Source organism: Aythya marila (genome assembly GCF_965140915.1).
Source record: "Aythya marila genome assembly, chromosome: 1".
NCBI classification, from domain to species: Eukaryota; Metazoa; Chordata; class Aves; order Anseriformes; family Anatidae; genus Aythya; species Aythya marila.
In genome coordinates this window covers 205,864,523-205,888,832 of record NC_139042.1, presented here as the reverse complement: position 1 = coordinate 205,888,832, position 24,310 = coordinate 205,864,523, and the positions used below count along the sequence as shown (strand labels likewise).

General features: G+C 51.7%; 2 protein-coding genes across 3 annotated transcripts; both read right to left on the bottom strand.

Annotated features, from left to right (window-relative positions):
- Window positions 1-4,620: 4,620 nt before the first annotated feature.
- LOC309876908 (calmodulin, striated muscle) lies at window positions 4,621-5,378 on the bottom strand (the record flags this gene model as incomplete). The annotated part of the gene is made up of 2 exons (XM_082757780.1): window positions 4,621-4,729; window positions 4,908-5,378. The coding sequence occupies one exon, from the start codon at window positions 5,376-5,378 to the stop codon at window positions 4,929-4,931; it is 450 nt and encodes a 149-aa protein (XP_082613906.1). The 3' UTR covers window positions 4,621-4,729; window positions 4,908-4,928.
- Window positions 5,379-9,865: 4,487 nt separating this feature from the next.
- Window positions 9,866-22,722, bottom strand: NET1 (neuroepithelial cell transforming 1; the record flags this gene model as incomplete). Of its 2 annotated transcripts, none has more annotated exons than XM_082768928.1 (10): window positions 9,866-11,641; window positions 12,001-12,187; window positions 13,060-13,230; window positions 13,507-13,764; window positions 14,270-14,346; window positions 14,455-14,551; window positions 15,009-15,071; window positions 15,829-15,996; window positions 16,770-16,877; window positions 22,613-22,722. In XM_082768928.1, 10 exons carry the CDS (start codon window positions 22,619-22,621, stop codon window positions 11,247-11,249), a joined length of 1,533 nt encoding a protein of 510 aa, XP_082625054.1. In that variant the 3' UTR covers window positions 9,866-11,246. The 2 variants fall into 2 exon arrangements, with proteins under 2 accessions (XP_082625054.1, XP_082625053.1); XM_082768927.1 differs by lacking the exon at window positions 22,613-22,722 and adding an exon at window positions 20,757-20,849.
- Window positions 22,723-24,310: the final 1,588 nt, after the last annotated feature.

The window sequence follows — 24,310 nt, the reverse complement described above, 5'->3', positions numbered from 1 at the left end:
AATTTCCTGGAGCTGCTCGAGCAGCTGTGATGAGTCCTGCACAGCTCTGGCCAGGGTGAGTGATAAAGGATTTAGAAGATCCCAAAGCCCCGATTCACTCTGGGTTTATAGGGACGGGCCAGTGCCGGATTCCTTCGGTGTTTCGGTGGCAGTCCCTGAGGGTTTGGGGATGGTTGGGCCTCATTTTGGGTTCCAGCCATCCAAAATAACCCCATTCCCATCCCATTTGGGAAATCCAGGTGCAAAATAGGGCCTGGCTGCTTCTGGCCCTGCTGGTGAACGCTGGGGATCTCCAGAAACCTAAATTACACCCAGGTGGCTTGCCTGGCCTGGCATTAAGGGCAGGCTCTGCCCTCCACGCTGCTGCAGCGGGACAAAATCCTCACGTTTCCTGCCCATAATAATTAAAAAGGTAATTTTTCACCCAACAACACAGCCGCAGCTCGTGCTTTGGTGACCTGTGGTCTAGGGTGCCCTGCAAACACCCCGATGCTGCATTTAGGGACCGAGACGCGGGCTTGGAAAGCTCCGACCTCAGTCCAGGAGGAGTCCAGCACACCACAAAGATGTGATTTGTGTTTTTTTGTGTGTTTTTTTATCAGATTATCTGATTTTTAAGGGTTCCCATTACATTTGGAAGCCCCTGTCTGCAGGCTTGCGTGGTTTTTGGGCTTCTGGTTTTATTTTTTATTTTTTTACTGAGGGATGCCAGGATTTGGCTGATGGTGGCTGAGAGCTGGAGGGGACCCTGGAGGAAATAAAAAGCCCCAAAATATTCAAATTCCTCCCAAATATCAATCCCCAATCCCTGCTGAAGAGCTGGGATGGAGGAAACCCCTTCCCCAGCAGTGCTGCTCCCTCGTCGGGCTCACCAAAAACCCATCAAAGCAGCGTGCTCCCAGCAGCTCTTACAGCCCTAAACTCTGCCCCCTTGGGCCCCACTTCACCCTTTTTTTATTTTTTTTCCCCCTTTAATTGCGTTTTTCCTAATCCTTCATGAAAATTAAGGGCGATGACAACCCGCCCCCGCAAAGCTCTTGGCTCTCCTCTAGCTCTGGGCTCCAACCTGCTGCCTTTTAAAACCTTTTTGGAGCTCCTCAGATCCCCCAGTACCCAAATCCCCGCTGATTTGGCTCAGGGTGTGGGGCCGTGGTGTGGTTTTGGGGGAAAAAAAACAGGAATCAAGCAAAAACCCAGAGAGCAGGGGAGGAAAAAGGCCCCAAATCCCCCCTGTGGCCCTGGGGGGCTCCCAGCATTTGGGGCAGCGGTTCATGGGGTGATTTATTTCCTATTAAATACCCCAACGGTGCTGGGATGGAGCCTGGACCCGCTCAGCTGTGGCCTCCTCCTGCTCCCCGTTAGCCCCTGTGGAGCTGCTCGTCGTCAGCATCATTTTGGGCTGAAAAAACCCAAATCCTGGCCCCTTCCCAAGGTGCCAACCACAGGTGGCATCCCTGGAAGTGACGAATGGATGGACGCGTCCCCAGCTTGTTGCCAGGCTTTATTTTTATTTTATTTTAATTTAATTTAATTTAATTTAATTTAATTTAATTTTATTTTATTTTATTTTATTTTAGTTTATTTTAATTTAATTTTATTTTAATTTAATTTTATTTTATTTTAATTTTATTTTATTTTTCTATTCTATTTTTTGCCATGCTTGGTTATTTACTCCCCTCTCTAGAGGGGAACCCAGCTCAGCTCTTCTCCACGGGCATCCCACTCCCTGCCAACCTGGAGCTGCAAAAAAAAAACTTTTTCCCCACTTTTTCACAGCCTCTCCTTTTTCACAGCCACCCCTCTTTTTGCAGGCTCCCTGTTTTAGCAGCCTCTTTTTTTACAGCCTCTTTTTTTTTTTTTTTTTTTTTTTTTTAGCCTCTTTTTCAGCCTTTTTTTTTTTCCAGCCTCTGTCTCTGCGGTCTCCCTTTTTGTCCATCCTCCCCCTTTTCTCCCCTTTATGCAGCCTCCTTAATTTTAATTTTAATTTTAATTTTAATTTTAATTTTAATTTTAATTTTAATTTTTATTTTTATTTTTATTGATTTTTGCAGCCTCCCCATTCTGCAGCCTCTTTTTTTTAGCTCTTTTTTACAGCCTCTTATTTTTTTCAGACTCTTTTTTTTAGCCTCCTTTTTTTTTTTTTTTTTCCCAGCCTCTTTTTTTTGCAACTTTTTTTTTTCAGCCTTCTCTTTTTTTCAACCTCTTTTTTCAGCCTTTTTTTTAACCCTCTTTTTTTTTTTCCAGTCTCTTTTTTTTGCATCTTCTCAGCCTCCCCTTTTTGCAGCCTCCCTTTATTTTTGCAGCCTTCCCATTCTGCAGCCTCTTTTTTTTAGCCTATTTTTTTCTTTTTTTTTTTTCTTTTTTACAGCCTCTTATTTTTTCAAACTCTTTTTGCAACCTCTTTTTTTTTTTTTTTTTTTGTAGCCTTCCCTTTTTGCAGCCTCCTTTTTTTTTCCCAGCCTCTTTTTTTTTTTTTCTTTTTTTCATCCTCCCTTTCTGCAGGAGGGCTGGGAGTTGGTGCAGATGCCAAGGGGCCTCCCCTTCCCTCAGGCAGCCGCCTTCCCTCCCTGCACATCGCCTCCACTTGCTGGGGACGAGGCCAGGACTCCGTGGAAGAGGAACAAAACGGGGAAAAATGGGGAAAAAAAAATCCCTGCCTTTCTTTAACATCCTCCGGGAGCTCAGAGGAAAGCCTCTCAGTGCCTCCAGCGGGGCTGCAGAAGTTTTTGGACCAATATTTGATGTTTTTAAAACAAACGTCATGTTTTAAAACAAACATTTAGCAGAAACACTTTGATGTTTCTGCTAAAAATCTGCGGGAACGGGGAGGATTTGGGGCTGACCCAGCGCTGCAGGTGAAGCTTCTCCCATCTCCCCTCCCCATGGGGGCTCGCGAGCTGCGTATCCCCCAGAAACACCATTTCAGGGAACAAAAATCCCCCAAATATGTAAAACTCCGGGTCTCCCCTTGCCAGGTGGCCCCAATTTGCCACCCCACGTAACCCCCGGGTCCCACCCCAGGTGCCCCCCATCAAGGTCCCACCCTGGAGGATTTCCCAGGTCCCCACCCCACTGTCCCCATGATGAGGTTTTGGGGTGAAACCTGCAGGTTTCTGCCCCTTGGCACCCCACGGCCACCCCCTTCCACCCCTTCTACGGCGGCTCAATTAACGTAATCATTAACGAAGGCCGGATCTGAGCCTCCCAATGAGTCACGGGGCGGGGTGCGAGCTTGGGGCCAGATCCTGCCCCCTTTCCACCAGTCCCTAAAATTTGGGCCTCAAAAGCCGGATTTGGGGGAGCAAAATGACCTCTTTTGGTGATGCCAAAGCAAATGGTGCTGACAGAGATAAGCGTGGTCCTGCCCGTCTGTCTGTCCGTCCTTCCATCCATCCGTCCATCCGTCTGTCTTTCCATCCCAAACGGTGCCGGGGGAAACGGTGCCAAGCCGCCGGGAGCCCAAATTGGGTAAAAAAAAGGGCGATATTGGGCGCTTTCCCCAGGATGAGAGATGCCGACGAGGGTGCTGGCGTTCCTGGCCGGGCTCCAGCCTCTCGTTTAAGGCCGTCATTAAGAAAAACAGCCCAGGAGGAGCGGTGTGAAAAACGGGCTGATAATTAAACAGCCCCGGAACAGAAGGAGAAAAGGTCAGCCCCAAAAATACCGCGCGCCGCTTCGCCTCCGGAGCAGCGCATTAATAAATAATCACATTTTTTTGGGGAAGATCTAATTTTAGCGGCTCGGTACGATAGCCTGGTGTGACCCCGTTGCTTGTCTCGCTCGTGCAGGGCTGGGGCTTTGTTTTTTGGGGCCAGAAATGCCCGTTTTGTGTCTGCTGCGGGGCTGTGCGCGAGCAAGAGGGCAGCGCGTGGTGAAGGCGCCGGGTGCTGGCACGGGGCACTTGGTTCGTTAGTGACTGAGCGTTAATGAGGCTCATTGTAATTAATCCTCTTTCCAAAGCTTCCGAATAGAGAAAGGAAACCGCCCCAGCCAGCAGTGGGAGAGCTGCTGCGGTTGGGTTTCGCCCTCTTTGTAGGGAAACTGAGTCACGGGGAGGGCTGTGGGGTGGGTGACAGCTGGGAAAGGCGAATCCTGTCCTGACTTTGCTTGGGATGGGGTTTTTGGGGCTAAATCCACCCACCACCGGTCCTCTGGAGATAAAAGTGGGGTGAACCGGAGCGTGGGTGAAGCCAGCAGCCCCCAAAAATGAAGGGATTTGGGGTGGGGTGGCCACAACCCGTGGGCAGGGCGCAGAGGCACCACGTGGGGCATTTCCCCTGCTCGTGGGGTTAAAGGATGGGGGAAAGGGGATGGGAATGATGTGGGTCTCGACCCCAGCCCTGTCACCCCACCAATGGTGGTCTTCTTTTTTTTTTGGGGGGGGGGATTAGCCCCAAAGAGAAGCCAAAAGAAGCTCTGGCAGCCACCCGGACATGGAGGGGGGGACATTTTATTGGGCTCGGCGCGGTGCTGGGGGACACGCGGTGGCCACTGCCCCCTCTGCGGACACAGGGGGATGCATTTTGGGGGGAAACCCTCATGTCCATCAGCATCCCAGGGGGGAGCAGCGTCCCCAAGCCCTGTCCCACTGGGGGGGGATGCCCGCATCCGATGCAGACGCTGGCTGGCGATGCTCCAGCAGGGATAAAGGAGGATTTTCCAGCCCAGGATGGTGGAGAGAAGGCAGGGAGGGGGTGGAAGGGCTGGGGGCCACCACGGCCTCGGTTCCCTATGAAGAAACAAAGGAAAAATAAAATAAAATAAATAAAAAATAAGAAAACACCGCGAACCATTTGTTTCCAACCATTGAGATGGGGGAGAATGAAAAATTTGGGGTCCCATTCCCAGGGAGATGGTGACCCCCCCCACCCCCTGGCTGGGCGCAAAGTGGTGTCAAGGCAAGTTACCTGCGGGCTGGGGGATGAAGGTCACTTCTCTGTCATCATCCTCACGAACTCCTCGTAGTTGACCTGCCCGTCGTTGTTGCAGTCGGCCTCCTTGATCATCTCGTCCACCTCCTCGTCCGTCAGCTTCTCGCCCAGGTTGGTCATGACGTGCCGCAGCTCCGCCGCGCTGATGTAGCCGTTGCCGTCCTTGTCGAAGACGCGGAAGGCCTCGCGGATCTCCTCCTCGCTGTCCGAGTCCCTCATCTTCCTCGCCATCAGCGAGAGGAACTCGGGGAAGTCGACGGTGCCGCTGCCGTCGGCGTCCACCTCGCCCACCATGTCCTGCAGCTCCGCCTCGGTGGGGTTCTGCCCCAGCGAGCGCATGACGGTGCCCAGCTCCTTGGTGGTGATGCAGCCGTCGCCGTCGCGGTCGAAAAGGGAAAAAGCCTCCTTGAACTCGGCGATCTGCTCCTCCGACAGCCGCTCGGCCATGGTGTCCCGCGCTCCCCGCTCGCACGCGGCTCTGCCCCGGCACGCAGCGCCGGCGGGGAGGCGCGGACGGGGGCCTCCTCCCTCCGTCCTCCCTCTGCCGGAGGAGGAAAAGGAGGAGCTGAAGCCTTCAGGGAGCTCCTTGCTCGTGCAGGTCCAGGCAGAGCCCGGCTGCCGACGCTGACGGGGATCTGAGTCAGCCGTGATGCCTCGTCCAGGCTCCCTGGGAACAACCGCGTGGCCCCCGGGGGGGTTGAGGTGGCCGTGCGGAGGCTCATGCCCTGGTTAGTCAGGGGTTAGCCCCGGGCTGGGTGAGGGTTAACCACCTCGTGACGTCCTGCTTTCGGTTTTTGCTCGTCTCTCCCGGCAGGGCGTGCAGTGGGGTTCAGAAGCACGTGGTGATGAGGTCAGTTTTGCTGTCCGTCTGTCTGTGTTCATCCATCTGTCTGTCCAGCCAGCCAACTGTCCATGCATCCACTCAGCCACCCAACCATCCATCCGTGTGGCCTTTCTTTTACCCATCTACATTCCTTCCATCCATCCATCCATCCATCCATCCATCCATCCATCCATCCATCCATCCATCCATCCAATGTCAACTATCCATTGCTATCCATCCATCCATCTGTTTTCAACTAAGCATCCATCCATCCATTGCCATCCATCCTTCCATCCATTCGTTGTCAACTAAGCATCCATCCATCCATTGGATTCCATCCATCCATCCATCCATCCATCCATCCATCCATCCATCCAATGTCAACTAATTATCCATCAATCCATCAGTTGTCAACTAACCATCCAGCCAGCCATCCATTTATGTATTCATTCATCCATTCACATGTCCGTCCGTCCGTCCATCCATCCATCCATCCATCCATCCATCCATCCATCCATCCATCCATCCATCCATCAATCCATCCATCCAATGTCAACTAACCATCCATCCATCCATCACCATCCATCCATATTCACCCAACCATCCATTTATATATTCGTCCATCCGTCCGTCCATCCATCCATCCATCCATCCATTTATGTATTCGTTCATCCATCCATCCATCCATCCATCCATCCATCCATCCATCCATCCATCCATCCATCCATCCATCCATCCATCCATCCATCCATCCATCCATCCACCCACCCACCCATCTCTTCCTCTTTTTGCCACGTGCCCATAACAGCCAAGCAAATGCCACCACCTGGACCAAGGACCAAACAGACCAGATGACCCGGCTGCACAGCAGAAGATATTTTGCCTTTTTGGGCTCCAGGAAAACAGCACTAATTCTCCCCAAATTTCCCCAGCGAGGAATGAAAGCTGGGATTTGAAGGGAATGCCACGAAACAGAGGCGACCCATGGGACGACGTGGGAAGCGGGGCCTCCAGGTGGGACAAAATTTGGGAGGGGGCGACCAGCTTGAGGAAAACCTCACCTGGAAAAATAATAAAAAAAAAAAACAAACAAACTCTTGGCACGAAAAGCGTCGCAGAGGCGGGGAGGAATTGGCTGAGCCCGTGCTGGGAACCTGTCTGGCGAGAGGCACGGCGTTTCGGGGAGGGGAGGCGAGGCCCTCCCTTGGTTTTCTGCCTGCTCTTCTGCTCCAAAATGAATCAAAAATTGTGAAAGAGCCCCGGGCGGGACAGGGAAATGCTGGGCTGGGGAGCGGGGGCTGGTTTGGGGGTGGCTGGGAGAGGCTGGAACTGGCAGATATATATATATATATATATATTTTTTTTTTTTTGGGGGTGTTTTCCCAGGTTTGGGAGGATTTAGGAGGTTGTTTAAGCTGGAGGGAGCTCGTCTGAGCTCCAACAGGAGGGGGGGGCACCAGGGTGGTCTTGATAACGGGAGGCTCCATCCTTGCCTTGGTGCTGAGCAACGCTGGAAGAGGACGGAGGGGTTGCTCCTCTGACACCTCCTTGGCCCCGGCATCCATCAATTCCCACCACCAGTATCCACCAGTACCCACCAGTGCCCACCAGTACCCACCAGCACCTCCCCATCTCTCTCCCCCATCCCCACCCTTCCCCTCCCCATCACCCTCTGCCTCCCCCTGCCCATCCCAAATTGCCACCCAATCTGGGAGGAGGTCGGGCCAGCCCTTGATTTTGACCATACTTAATTACAACCTCATTAGCACGGCACTTAATTAACCTCCTCAACCCGCCTGCTGGCCCATAAAATCCTGATGGAGCAGGGGGAGGACCCTGCTGGGCGTCGCAGTCTCGTGCGGTGTTTTGCTGCTCAACCCTACCCCAACATCTGCCTTAAGGCGGTCTGATCCCCCAAATGGCTAAAAAAATCCCCAAAATGAACGGTTGGAAGCATCCTGATGAATTATCCCGACCCATGTGGCTTGCACCACAAGCGCAGATGTGTCTGGGTTTGCTTTCCCAGACGAGTTTTTGCGGTTTGTGGTTGAGGTTTTAGTGAGGTTTCCCAAAAAACGGGGGCGAACAACGGGGTCTGCGTGCCCAAAGTCGGGTTTTTCTAACCCAAAAGGACCTGCCAGATGTCCCCGTGGAGCAGAGAAGGGTTGGGGTGCCGGGGAGGTGCTCGGGGCAGGGGTGTAGGATAAGGATAAGGAGGAGAGAAGAGGAAAAAGAGAGAAGAAGAGGGAGAGGGGGAGAAGGAGGAGAGAGAGAAGGAAAGAGGAAAGGGGGAGGGAGAAGGAGAAAAGGAGAAGGGGAAGGGGAAACGGAAGGGAAAAGGGAAAGAGGAGAAGAAAAAGGAGAGAAAAGGAAGAGGGAGATGGAGGAGAAGGATAAGGAGAAGAAAAGAGGGGAGGGAGAGGGAGAGAGAGAAGGAGAGGGAGAAGGAAATGAGGAAGGGGAAGGAGGAGAAAAGGGAGAGAGGGAGAAGAAGAAAAAGGAGAAGAAAAGAGAAGGAGAGGAAGAGAGGAGAAGAGAGGAGAAGGAGAGGGAGAAGGAGAGGGAGAGGGAGAGGGAGAAGAAAAGAGAAGGAGAGGGAGAGAGGAGATAGGAGGAGAAGGAGAAAGAAGGAGAGGGAGAAGAAGGAGAAGGAGAAGAAGAGGGAGATGAGAAAGGGGAAGGAGAAGAAGAAGGAGGAGGAGAGGGAGATGAAGAGGGAGGAGAAGAAGTAGAAGGAGAAGGAGAAAGGAGGAGAGGGAGAGGGAGAAGAGAGGAGAAGGAGGGGAGAAAGAGAGGGAGAAGGAGAAAGGAGGAGAAAGAGGAGAAGAGAGGAGAGGGGGAGAGAGAGGGAGAAGAAGGAGAAGAGGAGAGGAAGAGGACAAGGAGAGGGAGAGAAGGAGGGGAGAGGGAGAAGAGAGGAGAAGGAGAGGAGAGGGAGATAAAGAGGGAGAAGGAGAAGGAGAAAGAGGAGAGGGCCAGGACCCGCCGGCAGCCAGGCAGCCCCAGCGTGTTTAGTCTAGCAGAGCGGGGGCGGAGGCGGCGGCCGTGCTGCGGTTTCGTCCTGGGGAGCGCGCGGGCTCAGCGCCGAGCGGGGGCAAGGCGGCTCGCGGCCAAGTCTCGGCTGCGTGAAGAGCAGAGCGAGCTCTGTCCGCGCCTCGCCGCAGGATTTCCTCTCCTTTGAGGCCGAGCCGGGTGCCCCCGCAGCTCCCCGAAGCCTTTTTTTTGTGTGTGTGGGTCTGCGAAAGGAGCTTTCCTTCAAGGCGCCTCGCTCCTAAGCCTCCCTCCAGCTTAAAAGTCAAATTCAGGGGTCAAAAATGGGGAGGCAAACACAAAGCCGTGCCCTACGCGGGCAGCCCGTGGATTTTGGGGTGATTTCATCATCACCACTCGTAATTTGCCTCTGGAGAGGCTCCCCAGGGTGCTCCCCAGGTCTGTCCAGCCGTGTTCTCCTCCAGCTCCGGGATTTATTTCTAAACGCTCACTAAACGGGGCCACCTTTTTCCCCGCCGGGGCTGTGGGATGGTTTGGGAGCTGTTTTTGGGATCCGACGTAAATTTCCTTTAGCTCTGCGTTTGGAGAAGTGCGGGTTGGTGTGGGTAGAGCCGGTTTCTTTCCGCGGGCAGCCGCACGGTATCACTTCACAGCACGCAGGAGGAACAAGGACAATTAATCAGGTTTATCAGAGCTCAAGATGAAGAGAAACACGTGCAGGACACCCAGGGAAGCAACGAGGACTCGGTGTGCCACCAGCAGGGCAGGGCAGCCACCATCACCCCTGCTCCCTTTTCCCCTGAAAGCCCAGGGAAGCAGCAAGGTGACTCAGGGAGCTGTGCCCTTTCCCAGCGCCCGCCTGTCGCCAGCCATAAAGCCCTGGCTCGTGTCCTGCTGGGCCTCGGTGGTTAAAAAAAAATAAAAAATAAAAAAAATAATTAAAAAAAAAAGAGGAATCGTGACCAAAAAGAGGATTTTGAGAAACCCACAGCTTCCTCACAAGGGCTCCGGGGCCCAGCCAGGTGCCCAGGGTTTCTCCGCTTCCCCCGTACCGCAGCCCGATAACCCCGATGGCATTTCGGGTGCCCTGCCCATGAAACAACTCACGCCAGACGAGGAGAAGGCTGTCGCAAATTTAATTGTACTTGGCAATCGAAACTGTACAAGACATTTACAGAGAACCACACGGCTTCGTGTCTATGTACACCTTTTCCTCCCACCTCCCGTGCCAAGGGACGGGATCCCTCGCAGCCACCCGCGGCGCGGGGACGACAATTTGGCTTCGAGCGGAGCTGGTAGCGCTTTGTTTCTCCCAGCTGGCTTCTCACACCAATTCTTTGGACTGCTAGAAGGCGGCAGGGCCGCCGTTACGACTATGTACACCTCTACCTCTTCCCTCTCCCCATCTCCTCCGCCGCAGACGCTTCCCTTCTCTACCTTTCTACCACATGCAAAATCCTCTCGGCTGCCTCCAGCCTGCCCCAACCCATGGAAGGGGCTTCATTTTCACCAAACAGTAACTACAAAAGCTACTTTCACTCCCTTGCTATTCCCCTCTACAGCTGCTGCTCTTTTTCCCTCCCCAAACCCTTTGCAACGTGCCTACAAAACACCTTTCCTACCCCACCCCGTACAACGCAGTTCTCTTTCAGGAGTCCAGAGCTCAGCGCAGCGCTAACGTTAACGCGCGCGCGCCTCCGAACCAGAAGGATCAAGTACTTGAAAGGAAATGCCAAGTCTGAAAGACTGAAGGTGACGAAAATACAAAAGTAAAAAAAAAAAAAAGAAAACCAAAACAAAAAACCCCAAACAAGTATTTGAAACAAAAACAACTAATAAAAAAAAATTAAATATGCGGCAGGTTACATGAGTGAAAATGAGGAATGTACAATGAACACACCAGGAGGAAAGATTCCAGTAGGTAAATTGAGAACCTGTTGAACCTGGGGTCTGATTTTTTGTCCTTTTTTTAAAAAAAAAAATGATGGAAAGTCACACGGGTGATGATAACCAGACACTGCAAAACATGCACTATTCGAGGCAAAAAGAAAATGTGACTCCAGCTTTCGGGCCCGCTTTAAAAGGGCTCCCGCAGCACGGATCCAAAGTGTTCCCCTGCAGTGGGACGCCACCAGGCTCGTGGTGAGGGCACCAACTTCTTCTTTAGGCTTCCCGTTTCCCGGCCTCAATCACCACGTGGCAATCTTTCAGAAACCAAGGTGTGCTCTTCAAAAAAAAAAAAAATCTGCCGGAAGCAGTCAAAAAAAAAAACCACGAGGGCTTCTGAATCACAGACTAAGAGCGTAAAAACAGGGTCAAGAGTGGTTGCTTTAGGAAAAAACAGACTCCAGTTCAACAGTGTTAACTGTATACCAGTAGCTGCCATTACAACACGAAAAAAAAAAAAGACACTTCTGTTCAGAAGAGCAAATCCAATCATGCTCACATGACAAGAAAAATGTACACGGTATTTATAAATAAACAGTCTTCTGCTGATCTCTTCACACCAGCGTTTCTTTCCGCTTGCTGCTCAGCTGCTTCTCCCTCGTTTTCCTGTGCCCCGCGAGCGTTCTGTGCGTTTTCACGCCCTTGGTTTCCTCCGAGTCCAGGACGGAGCCGCACTCGGCTGCGCTCTCGTCCAGCTCCATCTCCGTAACGCCGGACTGCCTCCTCTGGGCCCTGACGTTGGGCACCGAGGGGTTGTTCTCCTCCGTCTCTTCGCTGAGCTCTGGCAGCTCCGGCAGCTCGGCGGCGGCTGCTGCGGTCGGCTGGAAGGGGGCGACGGCGGATCGGATGCAGTTGACCCACTGCTGCTTGTGGAAGACGTCGTTGGCCTGCAGCGTGTGGGACTGGCCCGAGGAGGGGTCTTGGAAACGAACTCGGAAGATATTTTTAGCTGGAGGTAAACAAAAGGAAAAAGCAGATCAGTTCCTAGCTCGGTATTTAGAGATTCAGGCACGAGGCGAGCGGCCCTGCCTGACCCGCTCAGCTTCGGGGAAAGCGTTCAAAAATCCTACAAACATTCTCCCCCCAAAAAAACCCCAGCCTGGTCGCACTGAAATAGATGTTTTCTAATTTTAGCTCCGACCGCGAGGCGCCGTATGAAAGTTTATGGGCATCAGATCTAACACTGCAAGGCCCAGCAGCGAGTCTAAAGGTGGATGCAGACACGGCACACGCCCGCTGGGATCATCCTGATGGAGATTTGCTCTCCTCACCACCAAGTGAGGATTCCCAGATGGGGTTGGGCCGTACCTTTATCCGAATTGCCAAAAGCTCCTCGGAAGGATCCTCCCATTTTCACATCGCCGTCCTGCAGGTCTTCGAGGAGCAGCTCCTGGACGGGGATGGGCTGGCGGTACACTTGGTAGGACTGGCGCTCGTTGCGAGTCACCGGCCGGGTCAGAACCAGGATGTCTTGGAAGAGGAAGACGTAGAGTTTCTGAAAGGGAAAACATATCCATGTATGAGCAAAGCCTTGTGCTCTGTGCAAAGCAATAACACACCCTCTGGAATTCAAGGCCACCTCAGCTCGAGTCTCACACCCACGGTAGCTTCCTGACAGTTGTTGGTTACAGTCACTCAGCACATACAACGCTTACATCATCAGGTTTATTATTTTGTGAGCCTTCAGAATTGATTTATGATTTGCAGAAGGTAAAGAAGGGGATAATTAGAAGCAGTTTGTTTGCTGACTATACAAAATGCTTCGTGTGTCCTGCAGCGTAATGGCTGAATTAAACAAAAAAAACCTCAAAACAACCAACCGAAAAAGAAAATAACACAAAGATTTGATGTTTTAAACTGAGGTTACTCCTGTAAGCCAGGACAAAAGGCAGCAAAGCCTGGAGTACAGCAGGGTCTTTCAGTGCTGCTGCAGGAGGAGATAAACTCTTGGCAGTTCATCTCAAAGCCAAACAGGCTTCTGCAGGAACACTTTTGTTTGGAAGAGCTGCGCGCCAGCCTCCACAATGGGGAATGTCAGAGCACCTGAAAGTAAACAGGCAGCAGGAAATCCCTTTTGATGGAGTGCTAGGGCACAGAGCGCACTTTCTAAGGTAATTTTGTGCTAATTATTTTCCAGCTCCTTGAAGGCCAATTGTAGAACTGTCAGCAGGAAACTTTCCCTTACAGCCTGCAATGCAGCCTGCCATCAGTTCCTTTCTCCTCGGCTTTTTAAAGCGTAGGTAATTGTCTAGGCTAACCCTGGGGATGGAAGGGCTCCTGGTCCTGCTACCACAAGGAGTTTCAAATTGCCTTTAAGGGAAGGTTTTCAAACCTGAGAATTAATTACCATGAACACAAGGGACTTACATGCCCATTTTTATTCTTCAGCTCCCCGTGGCACAGCAAAACTTTGCTGCTTTCAATCCTCGGGTCCTTCTGCTTCTCATCCAGGTATTCCAGCTTGTCGATGTAGTACTGGCACTCTGACTCCCCCTTCTTCAAGTTGATGTCAGAGAGGACTCCTTGGATTATAGATATCTGAAAAATAAAACATTTACAAATGGTTAGACAGGGACCTATGGTTGCATATCTTCTTGTATAATTTCTTTTATGTAGTTATTTTATTTAAAACCTCCCTGTGATGAGTCCATGTGGACTGATCACCCATTTGCTTTCACAAGGGGTTACTGTCACAGATTTATGTGATCTGAGTAAGCCACCCCACAAAATTGCTGGGGTTTTAAGGAAGCTTTCTGGAGCTCCAGAACGACATGGCTCTGTCAGAACAATGCTCCTGAAATCGCTGTTACTTACGGCTTCTTCCAGGATCTGGATATCAGGATGGTCTTTGGGAGTGTGCCTCAGGATCTCTTTGAGGAGCAGTGGGTATTTGACCAGCCGACTTCGAGGAATGTCCAAAAAGCTCCAGAGGTCCAGCTTGCGGCTGAAAGGAGACTCGAGGCAGCGCTGAAGGAAGTCCTGCACTCTCCGGTCTTGTTTCTTCTGATCCAGAAGCGCTTTGGCTGCCAGCTGATTGCTACAGTAACCTTTGTAGGCATGGAGTCTCGGTAACTGCAGGAGGAGAAAAATAGTGTTGAAGAGTCAAATTCCATGCAGGAAAACCAAATCACATTAACGTGTCAAGCTCGGGGAGTTCTACTCCCCTCACTGAGATATCTGGGCCCGATAAAAAAAGCTAACAGATCATCCTGTATATGCAGCTAGCCTTTTGTGAGGAGAACAAGGGCGTCCTACATTCAGTGCCTTTGAAGTTCAGATGTTTGAGATTAACAGCAACAGCACTACTGAGCTCACATCAGTTGCTAACAGCCCGGACAATGTAGACATTTCAAACATAAATCAGTAAGTAATTGCAGTCGCACTAGTGCGAGTCTCCCAGATGAAATTGTGGCCCATTACAGCTGACAGAGTCCCATTGTTTTCGGGGCAGTCAGGATTTCCGCCTCAATCTTTCACTCAAGGCCACAAAAGCTCGCAGCTTTTCAGCTTCCAGTTTTAAATGTTCTTTAAGCTCATAATCATTTTCAGCCTGGTGTCTGCAGAGTTCTGTACTCACCCACTTCACGAGAATGGGCCCAATCTGCTCCACTGTTCCGTCTGGTTTTGTCGCTTCTCCTAAACTTGCCAACAAGTCTGGAATTGAAACGCAGAATTAGGAACTGCCACAACGCCTCAGAAAACTATTCTGATGTGAGAAAGCACCGAGTGCAACTCCTAGTCAATGTATCTGGTTGTTCTTACCTTCATGCAGTGGAATATAAGAATCCAGGTCCCCAAATATGTGGGTGAGCTCCTCCTCGGACATGATGGAGAGTTTCAGCATAGGATCATGATAAGCCTGTCAAAGAAAGTCCGTGTTAAAATGCATTCAGATCACCCACAGCTAAAAGCTGACGATGTAAATATAAACCTGGGGGATGTATCAAGTGCAGGACAGATTTGAAGTGAAGCCGAAACAGTAACATTGACTTGGGTGATGTTACCACATTGTTTTAACAACTCTGTATCAAGGCATCAAGGCCTAAAAAGGAGAAGGGCTTTCCTGCCTGAACTGTTCTCATCTGGGAGAGGAGCTCCCCAACCAGCTGTGCAGCACTGCAAAGCCCGATTGTTTTAGGGCCGAATTTGTTGCAACCAAAGCAGCACTGGTAGCACGACTGCTTGCTTCAACTTTCCAGGAGAGTTTCCAAAAGGTGGATTCTGGGCCTGACGCAGCCGATGTGTAATGTTTGCAGGGGGTAAGTAAACTTAATTATCTGCAACGCCATTAGTGATGGCAGGAAAAAACCACTCACCTTCCTGGCAAGCTTCAGGTCCTCAATTAGGTCCTGCTCTCCTCTGGACATTTCATAGATGGCCTGTGAGGAGGGGGATAAAAGCATTGAGGGTCATTTTTAATCCCCGTTTTCCTCTGAAGGAGCCTTTCAGCTAACATAATGTACGTCCTGTCTCCTCGCTTTTGCCATCTGAATCATTTCATGCCACCTGGGCATGAAAACCCTGAGTAAATCTGCTGGCTTTCCCAGCTTGGAGAAAGCCACATTACTTCCAACTGTGTGAAAGCTCTGACGCTCACGCACAAGCCAAATTAAATATTAGCACCTTTTAAATCACTGCTTTTACACAGGCAAGTAGGAAAAAAACAAAAAACACAAAACCCAGAAAACCGCGGAGGTCAAATCCCAGGCGTCTTTAGTCAGCTTCTGTGTTGTCAGGAGAAGATTTGTCTAAGAACTACAGGGAAAAGGCAAGCCAAGGCCTCGCTGTTTGGCTCTCAACCAATTGTCAAGAGCCGGGAGAAAAAGACAGCTGGCTTTACAAGGAACCCGACTTTGGGTCTGCTGCAAAGCAACCAGCGTGGCTGGGGCTCAAATTTCAGAAGCGCTGAGCACCCCTGTGAAAAAGTTTGGCATCTCTGAAGGGTCGAACTGGGGAGACGAGCTCCCTAGTGACTCGAGAGAGAGCAGCCTACCTTTTCCCATGCCTGGCACCGAAATAAATCTAGTGGTTTAGAAATGAAGGTGCACAGGAAGGCACAATCACCCACAGATGCTCGCTACTCCTTTTCCCACCAAGGAAAGGGACCAAATCTCAGCTGCCTTTGCCAGTTCTTACCTCCTGGCGCTTGATTTCTTTGGTGCTCAGGGATTCTTTCATGTTGACGTCTAGCATCTCAGACCAGAGGACACTGTTTCTTCTTTTAGGAGGGGTGGGAGCAGCGGATCTGCTACATGACTTCTGGGCACAGCCAGGGGATTTGCTGTCGCTGCGAAGGGCGAATGACTGCAGGGATTAAAGAAAAAAAGAAAGAACATTTTTTAAAAGAGCCTAGAGTTCAGAAGTGCAGCAGTATTACCCACACCCCTCCCAATCCTTCATCCTCCTCTGCTGCACAGGGCAGGAAAACACACCCAGACACTTTTCCTCAGATAAAGGAACACTTTAATCAGGCTGCTGAGAAGGACCCGAGGGCCCTGAGCCTGGCAATCTTTTCCGTCTGCCTCTCCTCACCGATCCAGCGGCGGCAGCGCTGGGGAGGAGAACAGGGAGATAAAGCTTGGGTTTATTTCCAAGGTACGAGGAAGCAAATAAATTGGGATCATAACGCTGCTCATAGCGGGGTGAGTCAGACGGCAGTGGAACTTTGCTCCCGTGATCTACAGCGGTGTTGCAAGAGGCAGAGCAGTGATCACACCTGGACACAGGCGGTTCCTTGGGCAACACGTCCCTGACATCATCGCTCAGCAGCGAGGGCAGCTCGCTCCTATCTAGCCACGAGCTCCCAGAGCCTTATCTCAAGGGCTGCGACGGTTTACCAACACCGTTCTCCTTATCTGAAGTTTATTCCTGCTTCCCTCCCCAAGCCCTCGACAACACAGAGAGCCACCTCTGAACTCCTGAACTCTCCTTCATCCCTGAGCAAGCTTTCTGGCCTTGTATGAATCCTACAGGTTTTCAAAAGCTGCCTGGAAATCCCAGTGCCTGTTTCTGCCCCCTGCCACAGCCAGTATCACCCCCCACACGTCCACAGAGGACGAGAAAACTCTGCTTTTTACCTGGATTGTCTGCCCAAAGCGCCGAACTGCACCATTTCTTACAGGAGAGATCAAGTTCGCCAAGGATGTGACCCGTGCTAAAGGCCGAACCCGTTTATTGCTTGGCTCCTGTAAATAAAGCAGAGAACAAATTGTACTGGCTGTGACTCCCACTTCATTTCTCAAGCTGTCCAGGCAGGTTTAAAAAGCATGAACACCCCGAAGGAATGGGAAACACTGCAAAGAAAGCGTTTTGAAGTAGCCATTCATCTCAAATGGAAAGCAGGGGCTGTAAATATTTGTCTGAACTTTAGGGCTACAATTAAAGCTGCAAAAAAAAAAAAACCTCTGCCCAGTGCAGAAGAGGCAAGATAACTCCCACGTCAGAATTCAGGATTAGGCTCAAACAGAAATAGACCGAAGCACTCTGCTGCTTGACAGGGCAGGCGACTCATCTAAAGATGGAGCTGCGATCTGCTGCGCCCTTTTATCATGTTTTCCTTTGTCGAAAGAATGTGTTTTTCCATTTTAATTTGATTTTGGAGAGAAAAGTAGCAGTCGGAGCCCAGGCCGGCCTCAGCAGCTCTTCTAACAAATGGCAAATGACCGCATGCTGAACATTCCTGCGAGGGCTACGCACACTCGAAGCAGATGAAGTTTAAAACCAAAAGGTTTTTTTTTTTTAACAAAGCTTCCTCCCCCTCCTGCTCTGCCCTTCCCCGGCGACTCATCATCGTTTTTCATCTCCGTGTTTAGATCTGAAAGGCTGAGCTTCTGCTTTTCTACGCCGCTAATCCACGCCGGGAGCCCGGAGCATTTTCAACGCTGCCCCGACCCGAAGGCTGCCAAAAATGAGGAAGTGTCCCCAGGAAACCTACCGGTGCTCGAGCTCTGAGCGGGTTTTAACATCACGCTGACAACCCCACGAATTTTGGATCAAGATATCAGGCTGTAGGATCAAGATACTGTGCCCAGGGAAGGTGCCCTGGTGCTCCTAAGCACCTGGCAGATGTTGGCGTGACTCACCAGCACAAGGAAGTTTCTTCGTTAGGATAAATTGATAAAAGATGTTATTTTATTTTATTTTTTTTGACTCCCATCTCCCTAGAAACTTTCCCCAAACCTCATTAGGCGTTTTTGGTTAATTACAGCTAAGTTTCTCCTCTCCTGTATCAAAGACTAGAAGGTGAAGGCTTGCTTAGCCCAAATTTTTTAGCATCTCCATCTCCAGCCTGAGGTTGCAGGACTGGGAGCCCAAAGCCTCTGCTCCTGCGCAGCACCAGGAGCTGAAAGCAGAAAAGGGGAACAGGAACCCGCAGCGAGAGCTGGGTCCCAGTTAGGGCTGAGGAAGCTGAAGCAGAGCACCAAGACCTCTTGGCACCACTCAAAGGGTGTTTGAGGCTGTGCTCGAAATGTTTGGGTAGCCTCAGGATTACAGAGGCGATGTAGGAAAGGGGAAAGCTCCAAGAGGGCACCCTCGAGCATGGGCCCGACCCTCAGAGGGTTTAGGAACAGCAGCGGGGACGCTGCAGGCACTTGGCCCCTCTGCCAGCCTCGAGCTCTCAGGAAACATTGGTTGGGAAAGGTTTATCCAGCAGGCCGTGCTCAGGAAACGAGGAAACTTTAATTACTTACAGACGTTTCTGGCTGCAGAGAAAGGAGAGGTAATTCAGTTCACTGAAAGCACGTATCCGTGGACTGGGAGAAAGGGGATGTGAGCCAAGAGAAGCCTAAGAAACTACAGGAATGCGAGCAGAAAACACACAGGAGTGAGCCACACACAGCTCGGGCAAGGCCAGGGGTATAAATAGCATGGAAAGGAAAAAATGTGATGCTGAAAATGAGCAGTAAGGAAGCTCGGTGCTTTAGGATGCTCCTAGGGTATTTTGTAGCCTTCTGGCAGCAGGGCCAGAAAGGAGATAGAGTGACATGGTGTGAAATGAGTGACACAGTGTCTGTGTGAAGGGACACGTGTGGATGCCTTCCCCGCACATCTGTGACACATGCACGAGGCCTGGCGGAGGGCATTCCTGCCTCTGCTCGGGCCAGGAGGCACAAAGGGGCTCCCTGTCCCAGCGGGACCTTTTGGAAGAGCAGCTGGGAGGCACCGAGACGGGCTGGGAGCAAAAAGCTCTGCTCTTGTGAGCAATCCTCTGCTCTGCAGAGGGAGGAATTTCGCAGATGGGCAAGACCCGAGTGTTTTCTGTCCGTGCCCTGTGCTCCCTCAGGGTGTTTGGCCAACAGAAAGTCTTCTGTGCGCTACAAAAGTGCTCAGCAAAAGGCCGTTTCCCCTCTCTCGAAAAGAAATCCCACTTTCCGTCCTGTCTGGGACGGGAATGCTTTCGTTGCCAGCAAGCTGCATCTGTTTCTTCTTCTCCTTCCAACTCTATCACTCGATCCGAGGCAGGCAGCCCCCCTCCTCTCAGAAGCCTCACCTTCCCTGTGATCTGCGTTTCAGCCGGGGGTGACGTGCTGCGAGCCTCCTCCGCCTGTGCTCGAGCTCAGCCGCGGTGTAAGCTGAGCCTCGGCGTGGTTCATGCTAGGGATAACTTTGGCTCAGGGCTTTTTTTTTTTTTTTTAGTTCTGTACTTGCAAACAATGAGCAGACTGTCTCCACGCCGTATTCCTTACAGCAGCCCGGATTAGAAGCGAGTCTGCTACGTTTCCGTAGCAAGTTAGCAGCGGTGAGCACTACAGCCCCCACGTAATTAAACCCTGGGGAGTTCACAGCTCTCCTATTCACTTTTTTCCCCAAAAAGGGGCTCTTGATTAGAAATGAATATAAATACGTTGCGAACGTCCACACAAAACTTAAGTCGTTCCCCCAGCAGCACACACGCACGCAACCTTTCCCCCGCGCTGGGTAATAATTAGTGGGTTTTACAGGGCTCATTTAGCAGAGGACAATGCTCCCCGTGCCAGCCCCGTCCCCGGCGCATACAAACTCGGTGACAAATCGACGAACCGCACGCAGCCGAGGCTGTATTAATTAAACCAGGTATGCAGCAGGTTTTAAGTCACCAACTCGAATATTCCTTGCCTGCAATCATCGCCACCTGACTATCTTTAAGATCCACGTGAAAGCTGAGCAAAGCTCCCCCTCGGTCCCGGCCACCTTTACCTGTGCCTGATGCAAATCACCCACCCTCTGCCTTTCCCAAATCTGGGGAGCTGCTCACCAAAATTGGAGTGTTCAGCCCCAAAATTTGGGGGATCCTGACATCAAATGAGTACCCGGCACCGCCAGGAATATTGCTCAGGGGGCATTGCTCAAGCCCTGATCTACAGCTTCAAACCACAATGGTAATACTGTACCAAACCCATACATTTTAACAATCAGAGGCGATTTATTCATATTTATAAGCCCTGCCTTATTTCACTTCTCCCCCAGCACCCGTTTCCCCTTTTGCAGGAGGAGATTGCCCAAATGGGGTTCTTTTAAAGGCAGGGCTTTAATGTGGGAGCTGTGTGTGCAGCGTGCTGGCCACAGAGCTGCCCGGAGCTCCCTTCCCCTTGTCCCCGTGCAGGGCAATAACGCCCTGCCCAGCGCCACTGATCCCTGCCTGGCTGCTGAACTTTGCCTCCAGTCCCTGCAGGAGACGTGCCACAGCCTCCCCTGAATGCAATTACCCTCTCTGGGTAACACCAGGGTACAAAACCAACTCTCTCTATATATAAAAAGAAAAGCCACCAACACTTGGGCTTTGGCTCCAGGTCCTAATAAGGCAAAATCCTGGCAGCGGGAGGAGACGGCGCACGGAGAGAGCCCCCCAGAGCAGCCCCGCTTCGCCCCCAGCCCTCAGAACAACCCTCCTGCAAGAACCTTTAACAAAAGATTGATGTTTAAAAAAATTTTAACTCACAACCTGCACCTCAAGGCGAGTCCGGACATCACCTAGCTCCTCACCGCCCCCAAACCCACCTCTTTTACCCTCAAAACCCCTACGAGACCCCCCAAAACCCGCTCCCCGACCCTTTTTTTCCCCTCGTTCTTCATCTCCGGCTCACCTCCTGCTCCCTGAAGGCCTGATTTTGGGCGTCGATGACTCGGATCGTCCTCTTGACGGGCAGCAGCCCCCCGAGCTCGCCGGGGGCCACCATCGCCCCGCGCCCCCCGCCGCCCCCCGCCGCTCTGCGCCCGCCGCCGCGCCGCGCCCCGACCTCACCGCCGGGGGCGGGGCCAAGACCGAGGCCACGCCCCCCTCAAGCCACGCCCCACCCCATAGCCACGCCCACTCCCCGGTCAGGATCCCCTCCCTCCCCCCCCCCGGCTCCCTTTCCTTTTTTTCTCCTAAAATCCTTAAAAAACGCCCCAAAACGAGAGCCGGGGAGGCTTTGCTTAAAGGGGGGGAAGCTGTGAAGGGCAAGGGGTGCGTTCCTCACGTTTTGTGACAGAAAGTGGTTTGGAAAACACACATTTTTTTCTTTTTCCATTTTTTTTTCACCGTTTGGGTTAAAAATAAGCAAATTAAAAGGCGTGTTTAGGTTTTGGGGCCGTTTCCCTGCTTTTTCTCTGTTGGTATTTGTGGTGCTGAGGCTCAGCTGCCCCCCGGGGCTGGTGGCGGGACGCGTTTCTCCTCACGGTCTCTCCCTCGCTGCCGCCACAGGGGCGCGAGGCGGTGGCCGCCATAAACTTGTGTTATTTTTTTTTAACCAACCTCAACCTTCCCTGTTCCAAAACCCCAATTCTTGCCCCAACCTGCGCTTTGAAGTCTGTTTTCGGCTCCCCAAGCCCTGCTGGCAGGGGTAGAGCCGCTCCCCCCCCCCACACACCTCTCCTCACAGGGGTGCCTGCCCCAGCAGGCCCGGGCCTTGTAGGGTTTTGTTTGTTTGTTCAGCCCGATTATTTCTGGCACCGAAACAAATCTCTGAGGTAAAAAAAGGGCTCCTGTGCTGGTGGAAACGCACCGTGTCGTGTCAGCCTCTCCCCTGGCCTGTTTTGGTTTGATTTTTGGCCCGCTTTGCGTCTTTTGGGTGGAAAGCTTGGAAATCCAGGCTCCTTGAACCTCGTTTTGGGGTTGGCAATGTTTAGGGTCGCCCAATGCAGGGTTCTCAGAAAGTTGAGGTCCGTCAGGTGCTGGTCAGCCAGGTCACCTTCTTTCCTGAGAGTTGAGTCAATTTTAAGCCAACAACTAACCCAGGGGCTCGTGGCTCTGGAAAACCCATCCCTGAGTTTGACGGAGGGGTTGTGGGTGTCAAACCCATCCCTGAGTTTGATGGGGGGGTTGTGAGGGTGGGAGGGGGCCAAACCATCCCGAAGGAGGCTGTAGGACCTGGGGATCCTCTGATGAGAGCCAAAAAGGACGGAAAAAGCAAGGAAACTCGTTCCTCGTGAGCAGAAGCTACCGAGCCTGACTTCTGGAGTCGTACCCTACACGCTCCACGCCACAATCCCAGCTTCCCCCTACCCCAGGCCATGCTCCTCGACCCACCAGCATTTCCCTCTGTGTTCCCAGTGCCCCTTTAACCCTCTGCCCTGGCTCTGGCTGCCTTTGTGCCTTCCCCAACCCCTCTGCTGGGCAGGGTCTGGCTCACACCAGGTCTCCAAAGCCCCGAGAATGCCGCCCGGCCGGTCCCTGCACCCTGCATGGATGGTAACAGACCAGTTCTGCCTGCTCTCCTGCCGGTGGTATTAATAGCATTCCTCCCCTGCACTCAGACGTGGATTTTCACTTCTAGGAGCGAAATACCTGGGTGACTCCAATCCTCCTATCACGGTAGGGAGCCAGGAGGAGTTCGAGTGGCAGAGGAGTCACCCAGCACTCATTGTTCGATGCTCGCTTTTGGTTTGGGTTTTCATTTCCATGGAGAAGGACGGGCTGTTACGCCGAGCTGCTCGCCCGACATCCCGGGCAGCCTCATACCTGCGTCATTTTTCACTCCCGCGTGTTATTCCGGGTAGGACTGCTGCTAAACAGAAGTTTTCTCGGTGGTACCGACAGGCCATTTTGTTAGTTCAGCCCCAAAGCATCATAAAGCAAATAAATCTGAGATTAACAAACGAGGAATTCCTAAGAAAACATGAATCCGAATTCCGGTCTGCGATTCCAGACTGAGGTTAAGTTTTCGCAGTTAAAAATATTCCACTTGCTTAAACAACACGTGGCATCTGGCTGGTGCCAGGGGTTGCCAAGCGTGGCATGCACTCACAACCTGCTATCCTGGCTCTTTTGGCAATACTCAAGCAAATCACGTGCGAGAACGATGGGCAGACACGGTTAATATAAAACCCTCGCAGGCCTGGAATGTGATTTTCAGCCTAGAGTCCTTCCAGCACCCTCCATGTCCTCACATTTTAGGTTACACAGCCCCAGCCGTCGGTCAGGGCACTTGGGGTTGCTTTAGTTTAGAGCTAACCCTGCAAGAAGGATGTTTGCTGCTGCAGAGGGGAGCCAGAGACAAAAGATCTCGCTCCTGCCACCGGCTGCGAAGGAAAAGCCCCCGAGCTGGTGCACCACGGCAGCCTGGAGGCAGGGGGTTATTCCTCAGTGGGCGTTTTTCCCAGTTTTCACAGGTCCCGGATGCCTCCGACGTGACTGACATCTGGATTCAATTTCTTCAAAGAAAGAACCTGCGACATTTTAATCCCTTTGGCGGCTCGAAGTCTGGGCCCAAACGAAAAGCATCCATTCCAGCCATAGCCTCTTCGTTTTCATTGTCGTGCGTCTACGTTCCGAAATCCTGCTTACTAGGAACTGAAATCCGGCCGAAAACTCACTTTACAGCTATTCCAAAAATGTTATATACAGCACAACGTGCTCGAGGACTGGAATATGGGCGATTTCCCCATCTCCCATCCATTTTCACGTAGCCCCCCGCTGCTGTACACAACGTTGTTTACCGTCCCCGAGCTGTGTTTAACATTCCACTCCCAGATATTTATATTCGGAGCCAAATTCGGAGCGGTCTTCTGGAAAATGAGCAAAAGTAGGCGATGACCCATCGAGAGACTATTGGGGCATCTGCAAAGTTTACGAGCCGGTCTGGCATCCAGCATTTATTTTGGATGGTGGGAGCTCGCTATAATTAGCTGCCATTCAAGACCATCATGCAGTTACCAGTGGAAAAAACAACAACAGTGTAAAAACCCGCCGTGTAGATGTGTTTTTTTTGCTGAAATCGAGCCTCCAATGTTTTGCAGAGCTCTGGAGCGGCACCTCAACCATCCTTGAACTGAAAATTTGGGCGCTCAGGCCAGGAAAGCGATTTCCATCTTACGAATATGAACACAACACCCAAACCCAGGAACCATCTGAGTAGTATTATGGTATTTGATGGTATTATTACACACAACATCTGCCCTAACAAGAGAGAGGCTCCAGTTGACTTCACCCCCCAACCTTCTCACGTGCCAACTGCTGTTTTTGGGGTTGCACGGCGCAGCCGATGCCGGCGATGCTCCTTTTGATCCAAGCTCCTTTCCAAATACAAATTTGTGCTTTATGCACGGGCACGTTCTCGCATGAATCAGGAGCCGCCAATAAAACTGCCATAAAAGTCCTCTGGCGCGGTTCTGTCTTTGGGAGGGGGAAGGGAGGAGGGCGGGACTGTTTGGGTTGTTC